Raw genomic sequence first — 21,070 nt, 5'->3', positions numbered from 1 at the left:
AGAAAAAAAACTTTTGTGTTTTCAGATCCTTGATTTCGAGACCTCAAATTCTAAATCTGAGGTCTAGAAATCAAATTCGTGGAAAATTACTTCTTTCTCGAAATCGACGTTACTTCAGAGGGAGCCGTTTCTCACAATGTTTTATACTATCAACTTCTTCCCATTAGTATCAAGAAAGGTTTTATGATAATAATTATTTTGAGTAATTACCAATAAGGTCCACTGCCTTTAACAATTAATGTAACTATTTTGACGTTAATTAGTGAACCCTGGTGAAAATTTGGATTCTGTTTTATATCTAAGAATATGATAACACCTATGGTGTCAATATCTCATTCCAGTTTTCCAGTGTAAACGACCACTCTTGTCTGTCATCTTCACAGGGTTCAATTCGACCACAAAGTGGATCAAGGGTAACAAACAGACGCAGGAATAAGTTCAGTGTAAATTCTTACCGACTAATTAGAGAGGCAAACTGCTGCACTGCATGCAACACGAGCACCTGTGCAGCACAGGAAGGCTTTTTCTAACACTGTCTATGACACAAATTGGTGTTATTTGAATACTGTTTATACTCATTTCCAAGAAAATTATAATAAAGATGAAAATGTGAATACATGTATATATCTTTTGTGAGATTGCCTGGAACTAGTCGGCTTAAACCAGCTCAGTGTGACATGACCGAAGAATCCACTGGAAGAGAAACGTATACCAGGGGTGAAAGTCTTTACTAACGAAAAAGTCTGAAACTTGGATACAAATTCAAAGGTATGTTGAAATGATGCCATTTCTACCCTTTGGTAACCCCTGGGGTTATAGATTCCAGGAGCTTTTGGGAACATTAACCAATGCACTAGAGAAGTTATTCAATGAGCAGGATTTCTTTATTCGTGGAAAAAAATATTGCCTGATTTTCTTCACCAGGCCCACAAAAAAGTCTGAATTCAGCCAAAAGTCTGAGCAATCTCATCCCTGTTTACATTCAACACTCAATCCGGTGCCCTCAAGTTAACACACGGTAAACAGAAACACTAGTCTGCATGATACCTCAACACAAATCAAAACGCAATTATGATAATACAAATCAGTCATCTCAACCAATAAATACATACTTCAAATTTATACACATTAATTCAGAAGAGTGACACAGAATATCATGCACAAATAAAAAAAAAGATCATAGAATATGGAGAGTGCAAAACATACACTCCCCGATATTTCATATCTGTATGTGGCGGCGGGGTGAATATGATTCAAATTGTTATGATATGGAAGGTAAGCGGCTAGGCGGTCAATTGACTGACGCGTCATGACGTCAACGTGCCAAGACCCCCTAGCTATGCAGATGAGCGATGGTAATTTTGAGCACCCACGTGAGCTATCGCCACAGAGTTAGCCCTCAAACATCCTGATCTCTTTTGTACTCTCTCTATCTTTAAATCAAGCGGGAACAGTGCGTTCAGTTACACGCGCGATCAGCTCCAAGCCCAAAAGCTATGCACAATACCAATGTTGGTGTCCACGTGAAGTCGTCCACGTTGTTCTTAATTACAAACAAGATTTACCTTTCAGAGTGTGGGTGGATGAGTTTCCTCGTCTATTTTGGTTTGATTGCAAAACTTGTTTTGTCAAATGAAAAGGATCAATGTACGAGTTATAGCCTACCAACTTTACATGGGATAAGTTTACAAGCTACATATTTAATTTGATATCTTTTGAATGGACTGTAAATGCTAGTCGTTTCAATGTCAGCATACTTCTCAATAGAACTTTGTGTGGAAACGCCATATAGTTGTGCACATAGGCAGGCAGGCAGACACACAAACGGTATCCGCCACGCTATCATCAGCCACACACAAAAAGGCGCGATGTTCCCGCGTTTTGCCAACTAGTATTGCGCACGCGCGATGTGCAATTTACATACTTCATGGGAAGGGTCTTTTGGTTAAAGTTGTCAATCGCAACTTCTCACTCATATTTACAAATAAATACGTTCAAGAAACAAGGAATACATGAAGACACTTCTGAGAAGGACATACATTATTACAGCTGCCTTCATTATTTCAACCTGTTAACAGAATAAATAATGTCCAGTACAAAGGGACACAGCTTCAAAGGCAGATATTGTAGCCCTGTTTAATTTTGGTGATCTAGGTTTTGACGAATAATGTGAAGAGCCATCAAGTCCCCAATATCAGCCCGCTGCTAGTAGGTCTAAACCTACTCAGCTTTACTCTCAAAGACACGGTATGACATACTGGTTTGATAGTCGTAACATTTTAATAATTAAAGTGTGTAAAACATAAAACATCGGGTCTGTGTGTTGTTTGTATGAGTTTAAACCAAGACAATTAACTTGCAACTACTGGCCGCTATCACCCTTGCAATCTAGCTATGCCTTATAACTATTAACTAGCACACGTCTACATTCAAAATACCCCTCCCTACCCGACCCCCACCCCACCCAACCCCCACCCCAAGCCCAGCCCCCAGCCCCAACCACAAAGTGCCCCAAAATCCAGATGGTATTACAAACTAAACTCCTGAATATATACAAATGAAACAATCTCGTCTCTTTCAGCGGGTTGATTAATTTACTCGTGTGTAAACCCACACCATAATAGTTTACAATCGGTCCCAGCGAATCAACACTGCCGGAATAAACAATATACAAATCTATAAACAGCAGTCTCATTGATAAAATACTATTATTTTACTGTAAAATAGTTTTTAAAATGGCTATCACTTCAGAAAGAAAAACCGGAAGGAAATATACACTACCTTGTTTTACATAACAAAATATACAATACTATTGGAGAAAAAAAAAAAAAAAAAGAAGACAGAAAATGTAAGTAAAATAACTTGGGGAGATACACTGTGTTGATTGTCAATAAATTACGAGAACATCAAGTTAAAAACACAAAGTAAACATAACTGTTGAAGAGAACTGAATTTATATACAAGGAAGAAAACGAACAGCAAGTAAAATAAATAATTGATTAGGAAATACACTGTGATCGATTGTCAATCTTAAAAAAAAAAAAACATCAATTGCAAATCTGAATTCAACATCGATGACATTATATATATATAAAATGATAATAATGAAATGTACATTGCATGGATTCGTCCCATATCGATTCTGATGTGATGAACAGGAAAAGCGACAGTGGTCGAAATAAATAAATAAAACAATCAAAAAGGAAACACATTTATCAAAACATAGAGTACAAGCGTGCTTGCACCTATATCAACAAAGAACACAATTCCAACCAGTGGGAAAAAAACCATTAATCCCTAAATGTCCAAAACTTTACACCCTGAGCTGTAAAAAGCCTCAACCATGTTTGGTAAAATCAGACATCATAAAATGACATTTTATTTAGAAAGAAAATACTTTTTCGAAAAGAAAATACATTTTCAAAAGGAAAAAAAAACAACACCGTTTGTGCTTCCTAAATATTCGCCAGCTTTTAGTATTAGTTCCAATCAGTGACAGCAGGCAAAACAATCTGTTTCCAAGTCCAAGTTTGATCATCTATCCCCTGTCCCAACCAAAAAGAGACAGGCAGAAAAAAAGAGAAGAGAAAAGAGGGGAGAAAATCCAATTGCTCCCTCAGCTGTAGACAATTTAGCAAGATGCACATGCACTGTAATGCAAATAAACAATCTGGCAGCAGCAGCAGGGTCAGAAATATTAACTAACCCTTGGCTAGTGATTGCGCATCCAAACAATGCATTGCTATTCATAACGCACCGTGTGTGTAAAGATAAGGCATTGATGCTCACTGCATGCCGCCTTACCACCTTACAGACGTCTCTACCTGCATTATTTGTTTAACATCTACTGCATTTTATGCTCTTTCCCTTTGGAAAGAAAACAACCTTCTTCTCTTTTTATACTTCTCAAGTTGGTTAAATCTGAATACTGATGTCTGTTAGGATACATGTTTTGAAGAAACTGATCTAACCTGAAAAGTTGCTAGGTGGAAAAAATTATTTTGCAAAAAAAAAGAGTTGAACATCAGTGGCAACACTGTTAACCTGCTTCTGGTGTAACCTGTTTCTGCTAAACAACATTTGTCTGTTGTGCTTACTGGCTTTATGAAACTGGGCCCAGACCTAAATAATCACATGTTGTTATTGAATTTTTGTCACCCCAAAAAATACATGCTGTGCACTGAGTGATAGTTTTACTTGGTGAAAATGAAATACCAAAAGCTATTGTTTGGAAAAACTTAGTGGTGCAAACCGCTTTATACTGGTTGGTGTTTATACTTACAATCCTTGAGATAAATGTACGATAATACTTCACATGACTTTAAAAACCATTATGCAAAGGCACATTGAACCATTCTCTTAATTAAATCAGCAGCAACATTGGAGCATACTCTCCAATTATGATTGTCACTTTCACTTTGGAATGTTGTTGAAAAAAGTATAATACTACATGAATATAGAAAGTTTCATAAAAAAATATTGGAGGGATTAAATTTGCATAGGTTTCAAACCTCACTTGTTGTCAGTGAGATTTTCTCTGTCTTTGAGCACGGTTACAACTATAGAAACAGTGTACACCTGTATCATGCTGCCACCATCTTGGTCATGCTCCCTGTATCTAATAACAGTAATGGAAGCTAATACTCATTCTACAAAAAAAGGGACCAGACTATTTCTCCTTCCAGCCTCGGTTTGGTTACATTGATTTGAATGGGAGGAAAACCAAGATAGCCGCCCCGTGATAGAGATCTACTGTGGCTCATGGGGATTTGAAGCGAATACCTTTGGGGCTTCTCTTTGAGTGGATACCGGACTGAAGGAAGGATGAATTCTTGGCCTGTTCAAGTTGCTGCTGCAGAAGAGAAACTGTGCCTGTGTATCTGGTAGTAGTTTTAAAGAAAGGTGGACTTTATATTCACAGATAATGTAACAACGGTATACACTGTATAACACTATGACAAATTGACAAGGATTCGAACCTAGGACCACTGGGTTGATGTGCTGGTCAACATTTAACTGAACTATGTTGTGGGTAGGTTCCCTATTTTGTCAACATCTTTGTTTGGGGGTAGGGGGAGGCAGGGGTGATGACTTGTGCGTTAGGGATGCCACCTGCCATTCAGGAGACACAACCCCATACTGATAGCCAGGGATAACACCGAGTTTACAATATAACCTGGGCCCAATTTCATAGAGCTGCTAAGCACAAAAATTTGCTTAGCATGAAATTTCTTCCTTGATAAAAACATGATTACAAACCAAATTTTCAGTTGCTGTATATTGCTTGTTACTGGTAATCAGCTGTCGTTTGCTTATCCTGAAAATCACGTGAAAATTTGTATGGTAATCCTGTTTTTATTGAGGCAAAAATTTCATGCTAAGCAAATGTTTGTGCTTAGCAGCTCTATGAAATTGGGCCCTGGAAGCTGCATTGTAAGGGGATCACCATTTTCATGACATGCAACTTTTTCTTTGAAACCCTGCAGTGAGGGCCACTGTCAGCTCATGCTGACATAGTCTAATATTTCCATTGTCTAATCCATGTCCTACACACTGCTCAGCTCATATGATGCCATGATACTCAAATCTGTACTAAGCCACACATCCTATAGAGAGGAGGGTGCCAATCAACAGGGAACAGTGATTTGGTTACAAGGGTCAGAACAAAACCATGCCAGCATGTTCATGTACAAAATTGGTGTCTCAATTGTCAATGCTAGATGAAACCAAACTATCAAACTTAAATAATTTGGCAAAGCTTTAATTAACCAATCCAATATACATGTAGTAGGCCTACAGGCTAAATGGCAACTATAAAGCACTGGTCCTGAATGAAGATGACAGACATAAGGTTTGGATACAACAAGGAACATGTGAAGAATAGATGAGAGATGAGGGTAGACTGGGTAAGGACAGGAAATGGGGTGGGAGAGGGAAGAGCAGGGAACTAAGGACAGCGACAACCCAGTTCAAGCTGGCCAGGATTAACACACGTGTACTTAGCCCGAAAGTCTTTCAAATAAAATAAAAAACACACACTAACCCCCCCCCCCCTCTAGGAATGGAAATGGAAACTAGTAATAATTTATACTATCTTACAAAACACTGTAAACACCTCACCTGTTATATCTGTCATTGATACGATCCCGCTCAGCTTGCAAATCCTGACAAAAAATAAAACAATGAATGAAGAAGAAACCAACAATGATACTTTTTCTGATCTCATTTTTTTAGGGGGTCAAACTTGACAAGTATTACTTGTGTCTTCTTTTATTCTTTCTTATTTGCAAACTTTCCTAATTCCTAAATAATATGTGACTAATGGAAAAAAAGCATAAAAGTCTAATTGAATACAAAAAAGACCAATTCACAAAGAGGTACAAAGTCTCAGGAAAGGTTAATTATGAGGGCACAGAAAAGAACAATACAAGGGCATGAATAGGTGAATAGGTGTTTTGTTGTTACATAACTAGCAAATTGCCCTTGTCAATTTTTTACCACTTTTTGTTTGTTTTTCACTATGAAGTGCACAACAATTTAACGAGGCCATCATCAACATCAGCTGGAAAAAAAAACAAGAATGTAATTTTATTTTATTTTAAATCAATTATCCGCCTTAACCCTGTCATCCTTCGGCACCTGCTCCGGGAAGACTCGGTGCCGAGCACTTCATCTTCGCAACAAAATGTTTTCTGATCTCCAACCCAAACCCTGCATGATATTGACCCTGCACGGAGAGGTTTTGTAGAGATCAAATTGTCCTTCCTGGGACAACTCATCAATCTGAAATTTCAGCTGTGCTTTTTGCTCCAGATTCCGCAAGATATATTTAGTTTTTTTTTTGGCTTCTCTCTTTTTTTTGGCCTCCCCTCTTGTGAGAGCTTTCTATCGCCATGGCAATCTGCATCAATGGGGACTACACCAGCGCTACAATGAACTGAGTTCGGAGTAGACACTTTACCCACTTTCCCGTCGAAGTGGAATTTTAGGCGAGGTAAGTGAATTAAAGAAGTGGGTAAGTGGTTTTTTCGCTGTAAATAGATACAATCACGCCATTTTTAGTGGTTTTTTTTTTCTTGTGCAAGATGACGGCATGGGCAAGAAGTTGCTCTCAGGTATGACTGCTTGAGAGTAAAGAGATCCCCTCTTCCAACAAAGAGGGGTATCTTAGATTTATACGTTTATCTAATTATTGGTATACTAATTCTGGTTGTGAAATCAAGATCTCTCAAAAAAGTCTGATATCACTATAAACCACTATACTAGCCAAGAACCCCATAAAGAGAAGATAAGAAAGGAGGTTTCAGTTCAAGATGTGGGAATAAAACCCAACAGAATTGTTCCATTGATGGAGAACCCCCACAGTCAAGTAGGGACTGAAAAAAATCCACAAAGGAAAGCACCCCTGGCAGGATTTATTATTCTCTTGCAAACTCGATGACCAATTGAGTTCAAATTTTCACAGATTTGTTATTTTATGCATATGTTTGGATACACCAGAATACTGGTCTTTGACATTAAACCAAAGGTTTCCAGGGCCTTTATTGTACAATGAAAATTAAGTTGAACAAATAAGTAAATATTCCATGTCAGCTGCATTAGAAGAACAATGACAAATCACAAACTAGGTCAACAGAGTGATATAACAATGCACCGTTTTATAATCAAATCAGTCAGAGGTGAGGAAAAGGTTTACTACTTTAAGTCTTATTCCCTGAACACAAAGGTTGTATACGCATGCAATCCCAATGGTGGATGGGTGCAATCCCACACAGTGAACAGTCTGTGTTTGTAAACCAATGCATTCACACAATGACTTTCCAATGAAAGCATATAGATAACCAGGGCCTGATTTCACGGCTCTGCTTACCATAAGCAAGTAATCGGTGCTTACAGAAGCAGGAAAATCTGCGCTTACAACAAGCATTTTTCACTTGAAGCATATTTCACTGGATAGCAGTGAATTTTGTGCTTGTGGACTCGGTAGTCCAAGTTGCTAGGCATTCTTTGCTTACACAGCTAGCACAGAAATTCAGCACTTACCAGAAAGTGGAGAATGGTGATCATAAGCGCAGAGTTTGGCGGTAAGCAGAGCTATAAAATTGGGCCCAGATGAATTTGCCTGTTTGCAGGGGGCAACCTCACTTTCAAAATGGTAAATTAAAAAAAAAAAAAAGCAAAAAAAAGAAAGAATAAGCAGCATCTGGTTCTTTATCGGTGTCTTGAATGGAAAGGAATTGGCAATAATTTTCACCAAAGTATTTAAAGCCACTGGACAACTTTGGAAATTGTCAAAGACCAGTCTTCTCAATTGGTGTATCTCCACAATATGCATACAATAACAAACCTGTGATAATTTGAGCTCAATTGGAAGTCGAAGTTGTGAGAGAATAAAAGAAGGAAAAACACCCTTTTTTAAGGTCTCAAATTCAATTCAAATTTTTACTTTCTCAAAAACTACTTCAGAGGGAGCCGTTTCTCACAATCTTGTACACTATCAACAGCTCTCATGTACTCGTTACTAAGTAATTGCCTTTTTTTTGGGGGGGGAGTAACTACCAATAGTGTCCAGTGCCTTAAAGCTACAGGGATAGAGTGGGGTTATTTATAACACAGCAATACAGAGTGGGGGTTATTTATAACAATGCAACAATGAAAAAAAAAAAAGCAAAGGTAGTTTACCTTGAGCTTCTTATAGTCATGGGAAGACACATCAGGAGAGAAGATCTCTGGCTCAGGCAGCATCTCAAGGCTTCGACGCAACGTCTTGGTGTTCTGGAGTAAATGTGACACATTGACATGATATTAATGACACTGTATTGCCCGGTGATTTTCAGGGGAAACGAAAGACAATTTTGAATCTGCCAAGTAGGATTTGAAACTTTGCAATGGTGGGAGTGTAATCAGGTGAGGTTTTGCAGGAGCACCAGACTGCACCATGTGTAAATCTAATAGCTTACTTTTTGGTCCAGGAAGTAGAACCGACTAAGTTTCTTGGTAAGAATCTTGCATGAATGGCGTGCCGTGGCCGAGCGGATAACAACACCGAACTCAAGCTCTGGTGTTTCTGAGAGGATGTGTTCAAGTCTCGGTCGGTCATGACACTTGAGTCCTTATGCAAGACACTTAATCATTAATCATTAACAAGTTTGAATGAAACAGGTGGAATGGTGGAGTGGTTCGTCAGTAGAAAAAAGATTTTTGTGAAAGATTTACTCCATAAGTAAAAAGCAAAATCCTTAAATCTGGGCACAATATCAGAAAGCTGCAGAAGCAGAAAATATTGCTGAACAATTAAGTTTAGATTAGGTTTGGTTGATTGCTACTTATGTACAAGTATACAACAGCAATTGCCTTGGCTTTTATGCTTAAAGTACAAAATTATGAAAAATGAGCAGGATATAGTCACAAATTGTACAAGTCACATCATATTTTGGCTGGTAACCTTAGTCTAGTAAGCACTATCTTCTTGTGTTAGCTACCTTTTGTACTTAAGCAGTTTTCTGAAACTGGGTCCTGGTCTGGAAACTGAACAATAATCCTTTTATTACACCTAGCGTTTCTCCCATTCAGATCAATGATTCTTGATGGGGAAATAGTCTGGCTCTGTTTTTTTACAAAAAAAGGGAGTGCACATTCTTGCTTGTGCATTCAGGGAACATGACATAAACAGTGGGAGGTCCCAAAAAACACTTTCCCTTTAAATCCAAGAAGAACGAATTTTAAACAAATTCAAAGAGGATGGTATTTGAAACAGTGCTTGTCAGCTTGATTCAGGCGCTGCATTCCGCTCATGGGGATCGTGATACACAACTATGACTAAGTCCCACTTGACATCAGGAATTATTCCGGCTGACATGTTGGCTTTAAGTGAGCGCTCTACTGAGCTAGTAGCAAGTGATTCAAAGATGTAGTGTTTTCCAAGACGGTGTTCAACCTCAAGGAGAGGATGCAGCTCTTACTTATTTACCACAAAACAAAATCTTTAGAAATTCTGAACTTGTTTCACCACAACATCAGTACATGTCAATATAGTTGTGGTTGTACACTTTCTAAGGTTTACCTACAATGTACACATGGCTTACTGTCTGTGCATCATAATGTGCCCCCTTTGGTGTAAAGTGCAAAATACAGCGAGGAGTAGTTTGTTTTCAAGCCTTTAAAAACAAAAAGAGCATTCTTAAAAGAATACTTTAATCCTTTACACACCCACCTCATATGTTTCAGTAATCACCCTCATTCTAACAGCTCTAACTCTGTTCATCAAACATTTTTAAAATAACAGTCATCTGGCTGCGGCCGACCCCTACACCACAAAATAAGATGTCCCCAACTAGGACCCTACACCACACAGTAAGATGTCCCCATCTAGAACCCCTACACCACAAAATAAGATGTCCCCAACTAGGACCCTACACCACACAGTAAGATGTCCCCATCTAGAACCCCTACACCACACAGTAAGATGTCCCCATCTAGAACCCCTACACCACACAGTAAGATGTCCCCATCTAGAACCCCTACACCACACAGTAAGATGTCCCCATCTAGAACCCCTACACCACACAATAAGATGTCCCCATCTAGAACCCCTAACACCACACAATAAGATGTCCCCATCTAGAACCCCTAACACCACACAATAAGATGTCCCCATCTAGAACCCTAACACCACACAATAAGATGTCCCCATCTAGAACCCTAACACCACACAATAAGATGTCCCCATCTAGAACCCTAACACCAGACAATAAGATGTTCCCATCTAGAACCCCTGCAACACACAATAAGATGTCCCCATCTAGAACCCTAACACCACACAATAAGATGTCCCCATCTACAACCCTAACACCAGACAATAAGATGTTCCCATCTAGAACCCCTACACCACACAATAAGATGTCCCCATAGAATCCCTACACCACAAAATAAGATTTCCCCGCCTAGGGACACACCACATCCCCACTGTCTTAACCTCCTCCTCAACCCCCAATGTCTGCTAGTCTCCTCAAGGTAAAACCTGACACACTAGCAGCCTGCACAAACCATCATCTTTTACCATCTTAAAGCCATTGGACACTTTCGGTAAACAGTGTTGTCCAAAGGCCAACACTTCATGTATCACAACTTATATATAAAATAACAAACCTGTGAAAATTTCGACTGAATCGGTCATCGGAGTCGGGAAAACAAATCCGTAATTCTTGACAACGAGAATTGATAGTTGTTTTAATGTTTTCTCAAACAGTAAAGCATTTCATGGAACAATATTTCAAGAGAAGTCTTTCACCATGACCTTCTGTAAACCCTGTAAGTTATTTGTAAATCTGTGAACTTTTTTTTCTTTTTCTCTTCTGTTCTGAAAGTGTATAATGGCTTTAAGGAACCCACCGCATCCCCCACTGTCTTAACATCCTCCCTCATGGTAGTCTCCTCACGGTAAAACCAGACACACTAGCCGCCTACACAAACCATCATCTATTACCATCTTAAGGAACCCACTGCATCCCCCACTGTCTAAACATCCTCCCTCAACCCCAATGTATGGTAGTTTCGGCATGGTAAAACCAGACACACTAGCCGCCTGCACAAACCATCGTCTATTACCATCTGTCTCTTTTCCGGGCTCCTCTCCATTCAGAAGGCATTACTTCCACCCCGCTCACCAATTTAAAGTGGTATTTATTAATTTTCTTCTTGTGGATATGTCAAAGAAAGAAACCACAATAAGGTTACTCTAATAACAGATGATATTCTATCCCTCGATGGATGATGTTATTTGCACATTTACTGCTTCACTCTGTTTTTTGTTATCTCTCAGCAGCCAAGCTTACCCTCAAAATGGTGGCAGGGGGTCAATTTCATAAAGCTTTTTCTAAGCAGAAGGAAAACAAATACTAAGCACAACAAACTATTGCTCAACAGAAATGGGTTGCCAGCCAAAATATAATTTTCAACTACATGTACACCGTACATGACTGGTTCCCTTCTATTAATGCTTAGCAAATAAAATCTGTTCAGCAACAATATGTGCCTGAGGAACTTTATGCAACTGTGCCCAGTAGCAATGCACATACATGCATGATGGCATTTTGGCTGGTGTTTTGTTTTTGCTTACCAATGCTTCATATGAACAGCCATCTGAAATGAGGTCATGAAAACCCTTTGATTTTACAACTTTATCTACTGGACATGTTCTACAGCCACTTCACAAAGGAAATAATCCAAAAACAATAGTGGCCAGAAGTTTTAAACCAAGCACCGAATTCTCCCCGGGAGTTTGCAGGCATGGTGTACAAAGAGAAAGGAGTCAAATCAACGGGGACAAAAATGGCTTGGTCAGGAAACAGGGATCTTATGCAGAAGGGCAGAACAATAGGTGATGTAACCATTAGCAACAATCCCACAGCCTCGACTACTTTAAATCAGTCATTCTCATTTCCAATCTCGAAGCCTTGAACTTCAAGCGATTACAGCGTTGAACCCATCCCTTTTGTTCTTTCAAACAGCTTGGCATCTCTTATAATTCTAACAACCCCCCCCCCCCTCTCTCACTCTCTCAAGACCTTTCAATTTCTTTATGCAAGTGCCCTTTACCGAGGGGAAATTGCCTTGCCCTCTATCAAAAAGAGAACAATTAGACCTTCTCAAGGCCCCCAGGGAGAATGTAGTCGCACATTATTGTGTAACAATAGGACAAACATGCAGATGAATATGATTGGGTGAGAGGGGGAGGGAGGTGGGAGAGTGTTTTTGAAATGATGAAGACGCAATCAATAGGGTTAACGTACCGTCTCAATATGGTTCTCTAACTGGGCCACCTGCTTTTCCAATGATTTCACCAGTACATCCTTCTGTATCTTTCCCATGGCGAGGTCTGCGGAGGAGTTGAGGCCAGGGAGGACAGAGGGAAAAAAATATATAAGTAATAATAATACAATAAAGCATGTGCAAATAGTAATCAGCGTTATTTACAGTGGCGGAATGTGGCTAGTGATATGTCTGTGAGACGCCACGGCGTGGCGAATCAACACACCCTATGCTGTATTTGTACAGCAGAAATAATTTCAATTCACCGGAGGGACAAACCCCGTTTCCCAAAGAATAACAAATTTTGGGTCGGCGGCGAAATCCTGCGCTGATAATACATTGCCTTCAGTGATTACAATCTAAACAAATAATAGGAACTGTCTAAACAACCAGAGAATGAAAAACAAGCAATTTCGATTTCTTGACCATATAATTTCAGATTGATCAATTTTTGGTACTTGTGAGAAACGTTATTGGCTTCTCAAATTTCTGAAAACATGGGTTGATTTTAATCATAAAATTCCAAATATGGGATAATTAACGTGGGATTATTAAATCAAGCAATTTCGATTTCTTGACTGTATAATTTAAAATAAATACATTTTTGCGCCTGCGAGAATCATTATTGCTTCTCAAGTTGATGAAAATAAGGTGTGACTTTAATCATAAGTTCCAAATATGGGATTATTAATTAACCTTTATGTTGGCTTCATTAAGAGGAAAGCATGATAATTAATTTTACATTTTGAGATAAGGTCCAGTTATTCTAGTTCTAAGTTCTGAATGACAGTAATTGGACAGCCGCTGATTATTTTCATAGGTCAGAAACCTTGAAATCTGCAGCAGTTTTTTTTATTTATTTCTTTGAGAGCACCTTGATAGAGCTGCGGTTGAATGGGAAACTAATGTCATGGACTATTAGAGCAGGTTTACAATGAACCAATGGGTCTGCGTCATGAAAGACGAGTCAAATGCAAATTTACAAAATGTCTGATCTAAAGCTTTTGCTTTACAGGATTGTGTCCTAATTATTCATGATTATTTGGTATATTTGTAGAGTGTCGCATCCGAGTGGTTAAGAGCATCAAATTCAAGTTCTATACTAAGTCACCGGAGTGTGGGTTCGAATCCCAGTCGTGACACTTGTGTCCTTGAGCAAGATACTTTACTATAATTGCTTCTCTTCACCCAGGGGTATAAATGGGTACCTGCGAGGGTAGAGGTTGATATTGTGAATGAAAAGCTTTCGAAGCGCCACGGCAGCTCGGGGCTGTATACTCCCTAAAGGGAGCTGAGAAAGATTAAAGGGATGTTTATTGGCCCAATGACCAGGGGACTAATGTAAAGCGCATTGATACAGTTTATTGTGAAATGCGCTATATAAAAATTTGTTATTATTATTTGTTATATGACAAAATATAATGCAAACTGTTTCTCAACCAAGATGATATAAACAAATAAATCAATAAGTAGATATAAAATTTAAACAAATTAATGACCTTTTTTCTCTAAAGTCTTAACCTAATTAACAACACAACACACAAGCATACTGGTGTAAAAGCAGTCAAATTTAGAAGCAGAATGCAGATAGAAAAAGGATGAATTGTAAGATTGAATATTCTTTTCAAACGAGGCTGAGCCGAGTTGAAACATTACATCTTTCAATGAGTGAAAATATTCTCACCATTGCACTCATAAACATCTTTGTTAGGGGTGTGTTACTCTCTAAATGTAAAAGAGTGAAAAACACCACTCTTCACATTTCGAGTTGTCCGTCATATAACTGTTTAAAAAGAGTGGTGGTTATTTCACTCTTTCAGAGGGGTTTCACTCCAGGACAGAGTGAAAAATCACCCCAAAAAGATGCAAACTTAAAAGAGTGCTAGATCACTTTTCACTCCTTTACATTTAGAGAGTATAAGAACAGTTACTTCCTTGGATTGGAACTTTTATCATCTTTATCATCTGAGACCTTTCAGATTGAAAATTATCAAATTTTCCCCTTATTAACAAAAATGCTATACCTTAACTTTACATAGTATGTTTTGGAACAGTGCCTAATCACCATAGAAGTGAAATAACCAAACATGAGATGAGAGAACAATCAAACGATTCTTTTGAACCCAAGACCCCTGAAACTCCGGACAGATTATCTTACCAACTGAGCCATGAGGCACAGCGGTTTACTCTCTTGGGTTTTCCCTTTCGGTGTTGCATGGATGCGCAACTCGGCAAAGCAACAAACACAATATTTGTTGGTATATATTCCTTATCTTTAAAAACCTTACCGTTGAGACAATAAACCTTTTCTTAATCCTCAAGTTCTTACTTCCCAATGGTTTAATTTGTTTTCCTTGGTTCATTTGACATACTATCCATGGAGAGCTCTTTCTTACAAAACACATCCACTAATCACACCAAACAGAGCATAACCAGTAGGTATATGACATTATAAATCTGTTGTGGGAGTACAAATCCAACCACAAGGTTTAATAAACTCATGTTCTTTTAAAACATCTGCTTCTTAAAGCATACTGCCTTATGGGCTTTATTCACTGGTCTGCCATCACAAGTATTGGTCCCTAAATACAACTGTTCTATATGGATGGGAATCCTGTTGGTGGATGGGGTGTATTTCCAAACAATAAATAGCTTATGTGAGCATTAGATATGGCACAATAGCTTCACTACAATAACAGTATGGTGAATCTATAATAATATCTCAGCACTAACCCCTGACATAAAGTACTGTAAGTTAATGCTGATTGGCTCACCAAATATTTGTGCACATGCTTGTTAAAAACTTTCTAGCAATTGTAATGGCGCTGTTGAAATGCATGTTTTTCAAATGAATCATGTTTTTATATGGTCACATTAAACTGCATACAGTTAGACATATCATACGGAAAAAAAATAGAATGAGAGAGGACCAGTTAATCTATGACAATGCGCGTCTATCATTTTGAGAGTCAATTCGTTTGCGTTAAATTTCTACTCCCAAAATGGTAGAAAGGATAGACACATGTAAATGCACTGTGCTTCAGGCACGTGTATGGGGTTCAATAGAAAGCTGCATGTAGCTTTTTTTTATATATTTCTCTATGAATTGGAGGGGATTATTTATATGACAGCTGTGTTTTCAAATCATCTGTGAATATAAGGCCATGGGCACTTTTACATTCTAAACATCTCAATTCTCTCAATTCTCTACCTGCATCCGGAGTGAATCTGAATAATAATAATAATAATAATAATTTGGGGGGGGGGCTATCATCCTCACTCGCAGATAAGAGCTGATTTGCAAAGGACGCGGCTACAACATGTTCGAGAAGCAGGCATGCAAGGGCGCCTTTGGCTGCCAGCCACATCAACCCATTATGACCACGTGGCACAGCCAAGGTCGAAAGTGTTTGATTTTTCCCGAGAGAGGAAAACCGGATAGTCTGGGAAAACCCTCGTGGCACAGCAGAGAACCAACGCACAACTCAACTCGCATATGGCCCTGGCCGTGAATCGAACCGGGGTCACCTTGGTGAGAGGCGAGCGCTTACGCACAAGCCAACCATGCCACCCACATGAATCCGAATTACATAATCAGCTATAACCATCCTTATGGAAACAACACACAAGTTTTTGTAATGAAGACAATGGGGGGGGGGGGCGGGATGGGTTTAGACACGGGAGGAAAACACCAAACGGGAAAAACTTTACCAGGTAGGAACTGAATACCCACTTTACATGCAAGAATCCAGTCCGGGAATCAAACCGGGGTCCACAGAAGTGAAAGGCAGGGACAGAAACTTCTTAGCCAACCTGAGTGGCACTTATATGACATTAATTTTGGTGGGGCTACATAGTAAATAGCATCGTGTTCTAGCTGCAATAGGGACTTCCCCTATTTAAGTCTGGTTTTCCAGCAAATCAAACGACAATATTTAATAACGTTGTGTTTTGAATCCAATCTGCACGACACTTTGGCTTATTTTATGGCTGCTCATCTTCTTTCTTGATTAACCACAGGAGAAACTGACTATGTCAATTTTAAATGATTATGGGTTGAACAAAGAAAAATGGACTAGTATATAGATCATGACCACTTTTTTCAGTACCTGACACATTTTTTTTGTAACGGTATATACCGTTAGTGCGAGGGAGCTGGGCCCAATTTCATGGCATTGCTTACCGCAGAATTCTCTACTTACAAGCATATTAATTCTGTAGGCACTAAGCACAGATTCTGCCATAAAATTGGGCCCCAGACAACCACCAGTCTTATCAGCCTCAGCAGCATCTGCCCTAACAATAATGTGACCTGCGTTTACAGAACAACAGCATTCTTTAAAACTGAGAGAGAACTCTTTTAAGCACTTTATAATTAGGAAGGAAAAGAAGACACCACAACGATGTCTAACACTAGGGGATGCAATCATCATGAGAATAATGGATTAAAGACACTGGACACTCTTGGTAATTGTCAAAGACTCACTTGGTGTATCTCAACATATGCATACCATAACAAACCTGTGAAAATTTGAGCTCAATTGGTCGTCGAAAATGCAAAATAATAATATATAAAAAAAAATACCCTTGTCACACAAAGTTGTGTGCTTCAGATGTTTGATTTCGAGACCTTAAATTCTAGATCTGAGGTCTCAAAATCAAATTCCTGGAAAATTTCTCCTTTCTCGAACACTACGTTACTTCAAAGGGAGCCATTTCTCACAAGGTTTTATTCTATCAACAGCTCTCCATTACTTGTAACCAAGTAAGTTTTTGTGCTGATAATTATTTTGAGTAATTACCAATAGCGTCCACTGCCTTTAAGCACTTTATAATTAGGAAGGAAAAGGAGCACCACAACGGTGCCTGGGATGCAATCATCATGAGAATATGGATTAAGCAAGAGGTACATTCCACTGCACATTCTAATAAAATAGTCCTGTTTTATTATTTGACCTTGTTGCCAACATCTGCTGTACCTGTTTTGAGAATTAACTGCCATTTCAACCACCAAGTAGAACATTTTGTTTAGCGGACTTGGACCCTTGGTGTAGGGACTTAAAGACTTTTAATTGGTAGTAGGTTGTTTATAAGAGTCCTTTATATGATTCACATTTGATTACCGACCCCCCAAGACCAGACCTTTATCACAGAGCAGCCATCTTCATTTGTTTTTACACCATCAAATCAAAAAGTGACACTGGTAGAGCAAAATAGTCAGACCTTTTTTTTTTTTTTTGGAATGATGAAAATCAGTATTCATTCTTGGTAATTGAATACAAGGAACCTGACAGATAAAGCAAAGTGATAAAACTTTTTCCTTTAATGACATGCTATTTTGCCAAGGAAACACAAACACGTCCTCAACCGTGAACAATCCAACGTTTTTACTGATCAAGAAAAGATTTAGAAGAAAGTAATACTGGTTTCAGCCTCACATACTCATTCATTCTATCTGTAGCCAGCATAGTCAGAGCTCCCCCATGTGGTTTAAATAATGATTTTACATCCACGCCTTGACGTTAATTTATCACACTGCAGCCGCACTTGAATGTTTTTATCGATGATAATCGCGGAGTTAGTTGGCAGTGTCATTGGTACGATGCTCTGGGCTATCCTGGTACCTCTTTCATCGTAGTCCGTACAGCTCAATGGTACCTCGCCTTCAAATGGTATCCAATTCCATTTAATTTGAATGCCAGCTGCATCTTCTAACTTTGGAATTTCGTCGTGCGTTATGACTGAGCACATTATTTAAGATGAACTGACTGCATCTGTGGGAAGTATTTTTTCTTATAGGCCAATCTGGGTGTTTGTTTTCCCTCTCCATATTCTACTTAACTTGATATCAAAACATTTCGCAAAACTGAACACAGTTTCCTAAAGGAGTTACTGAACACTGTGTTGTTATTAATCATCCCTCTAGGAATAATAATAAAAAATAAACATTTACAAAGCGAACTATGAATCAAACCAGATTCCTCATTATGCTTAAGAATAAAAGTTTAGGCTAAGATATAATAAAGTCCATGTATTCATTTTCAACATTATATATATGCATAAAAAACAAACCTGTGAACATTTGAGCACAATTGGTCATCGAAGTTGCAAGATAATAATGAAAGAAAAAAACACCCAAGGGTGTTTTTTCTTTCATTGTTGCACAAAGTTGTGTGCTTTCAGATGCTTGATTTTAAGACCTCAAAATCTAATTCTGAGGTCTCGAAATCAAATTTGTGGACAATTTATGTCTTTATCAAAAACTACATGACTTCTGAGGAAGCCGTTTCTCACAATGTTTTATACTATCCATAGCTCCTCACTACTCGTTACCAAGTAAAGTTTTATGCTAGTAATTGTCCAATGCCTTTAAACAAAACACTTTTGTAAGTATTTGACAGATAAAATTTTACTAGAAGCGCTTTATCCTTGGTAAATCAACCATTTCAGTTTTGCGTCTAACCAATTAGTTACTTTATTATTTATCTCTGTGTCTGGCAAACACCACCTTGGGAGAACTGATACTGAATGATTTAGTACAATTACACAAAAACCTTGATAAAATAACCATCTCCTAGACATAATGTGTAATAAAAATATGAAAATAAAAGCAAATAAATAACTAACAAGTGAAGATAAACAATAAATAATTCAAACAAATACATTCGAAGCAAGAAAAAAATAGCATTGAACATACTTAGCAGTGATGATATCAATATTTCTCGTAAACTCAAAATTACATTACTCATAAAATGTTGTACGTGATTTTTATTTCTAAACTTCGTGTTTGAAAACATTTCAACAAAAATGTATAAAGGCCAAACGAAAATTCTTGCAGAATTATCTGAAATCTATATCTGTGATATTCAGAATGTCAGAATTCCCCTTTTGTCACATCATTTATTGTCATATCAATTCTTACGAAATTCCTTAATGGGATTCTTGACTGGAAAAATACTTTTTGGAAAAAAAACCATTCACCAGAGGGCGCTGTTAAATGAAATGATGTAATCTATTTTGTCAAGGGTCAAACATTTTAGGCAAAAAAGTTGTAGTCAAATCCTGTCATATCGGCTAAGGTAATTTTATAACTTCAAAACATTGCAGTCGTGACCGCAAACAAAATAGTCAAATTAAAAAAAACTCAAATTCTCTGAAATGTTGACCTTTAAGAATGCAACTTGCAATCTGCAATTGTGATTTAGCGCCATTTGATACTCAAAGTAACATTATTGCCCTACAAGAAATTCCACGTTAAAAAAAAAACCTATAAAAACATCACATAATACTTCGACCACAGCATGCAGAATTACGCAAACATATGCAGAAACAATATCAAGTGAACATAATATTGTAACCCTAGTACACTCATTCAAACACAAAAACACACATACCCACACGTAAAAAAAATTTAAAAAAAAGACCAGAGAAATATACGAAAAACAAGACAATTTAGGTCAGCTTTTTGGGATGCCCTTGAGGTACGAAGACAGCTGGCAAAATAAAAAGCTCTGATTATGATGGTGACATTACCTCGGTTATCCTGCTGTAACTCTCTCACTGCGGAGCTCTGCTCCGTTATTTGAGACACGAGCTCTCGTCTTTCCTGCCCGGTGTACTTGGAGATCTCTTCAATGTCTGTACGACTCGTCTCCAAGTCCCGCTTCAGTCTCCTCTCGTTAGCGTGTTTCGTTCTCATTTCTTCTTGCAGCCAGTGAAGTTTACTCTGGGAGGAAAGGATAATTACGAGCAGGGAAATTATTTTTTATTTATTAATTGCATGTTTGATTTTTATCGAGCTAAAGCTTCAAGCTTTTTTATGCTTAAGAGACGATTGAATCAAACCAATAAAATAAGACAAAAAGGCTGATGGTAAGTCTATCCCTATCAGCCTCCATCTTTGTTTTTATATAATTATATCAATAAATAAATCAAACAATTTGAAACTTTGCATTGTGGGTTTACAATTTAGTATAAAGGTTTGTTGTAACGCCATGTACATGAGTAGAATTTGAAACTTTATTGACCCATTTCACCTGACGTCATCATAAAAAAAATCTTGAATGCGCCATACTGGTGGGCAATTTCACTATACGTTTTTATATATAACTCTATGGTGTGCGTTATGCAGTGATAGTGCACGTCTTAGGCGACGCGGCATTATTACACGTAAACCTAACTTGCCCACCAACATGGTGAGCGCGGATCGGTCGCCGCGTGTGACGCGCGTGCAATACGGTGGGAATACAATCAATGAGGT

General features: G+C 38.2%; 1 protein-coding gene across 2 annotated transcripts in view; it reads right to left on the bottom strand.

Annotated features, from left to right (window-relative positions):
* Positions 1-2,499: 2,499 nt before the first annotated feature.
* Positions 2,500-21,070, bottom strand: part of LOC139936991 (centrosomal protein of 128 kDa-like) — a 109,285-nt gene continuing 90,714 nt past the window's right edge. For both annotated transcript variants that reach the window (XM_071931906.1, XM_071931915.1), the window contains 5 exons: positions 20,344-20,536; positions 12,792-12,877; positions 8,683-8,775; positions 6,121-6,164; positions 2,500-4,880 (listed from right to left, as the gene is read on the bottom strand). In XM_071931906.1, the coding sequence (XP_071788007.1) occupies positions 4,760-4,880; positions 6,121-6,164; positions 8,683-8,775; positions 12,792-12,877; positions 20,344-20,536 (537 nt within the window). In that variant the 3' untranslated portion in view covers positions 2,500-4,759. The remainder of the gene's footprint in view (positions 4,881-6,120; positions 6,165-8,682; positions 8,776-12,791; positions 12,878-20,343; positions 20,537-21,070) is intronic.

The sequence above is a fragment of the Asterias amurensis genome, chromosome 1 (assembly GCF_032118995.1).
Source record: "Asterias amurensis chromosome 1, ASM3211899v1".
Lineage (NCBI taxonomy): Eukaryota > Metazoa > Echinodermata > Asteroidea > Forcipulatida > Asteriidae > Asterias > Asterias amurensis.
The sequence above is the reverse complement of the archived record's forward strand: the minus strand, read 5'-3'. Positions and strand labels throughout refer to the sequence as shown.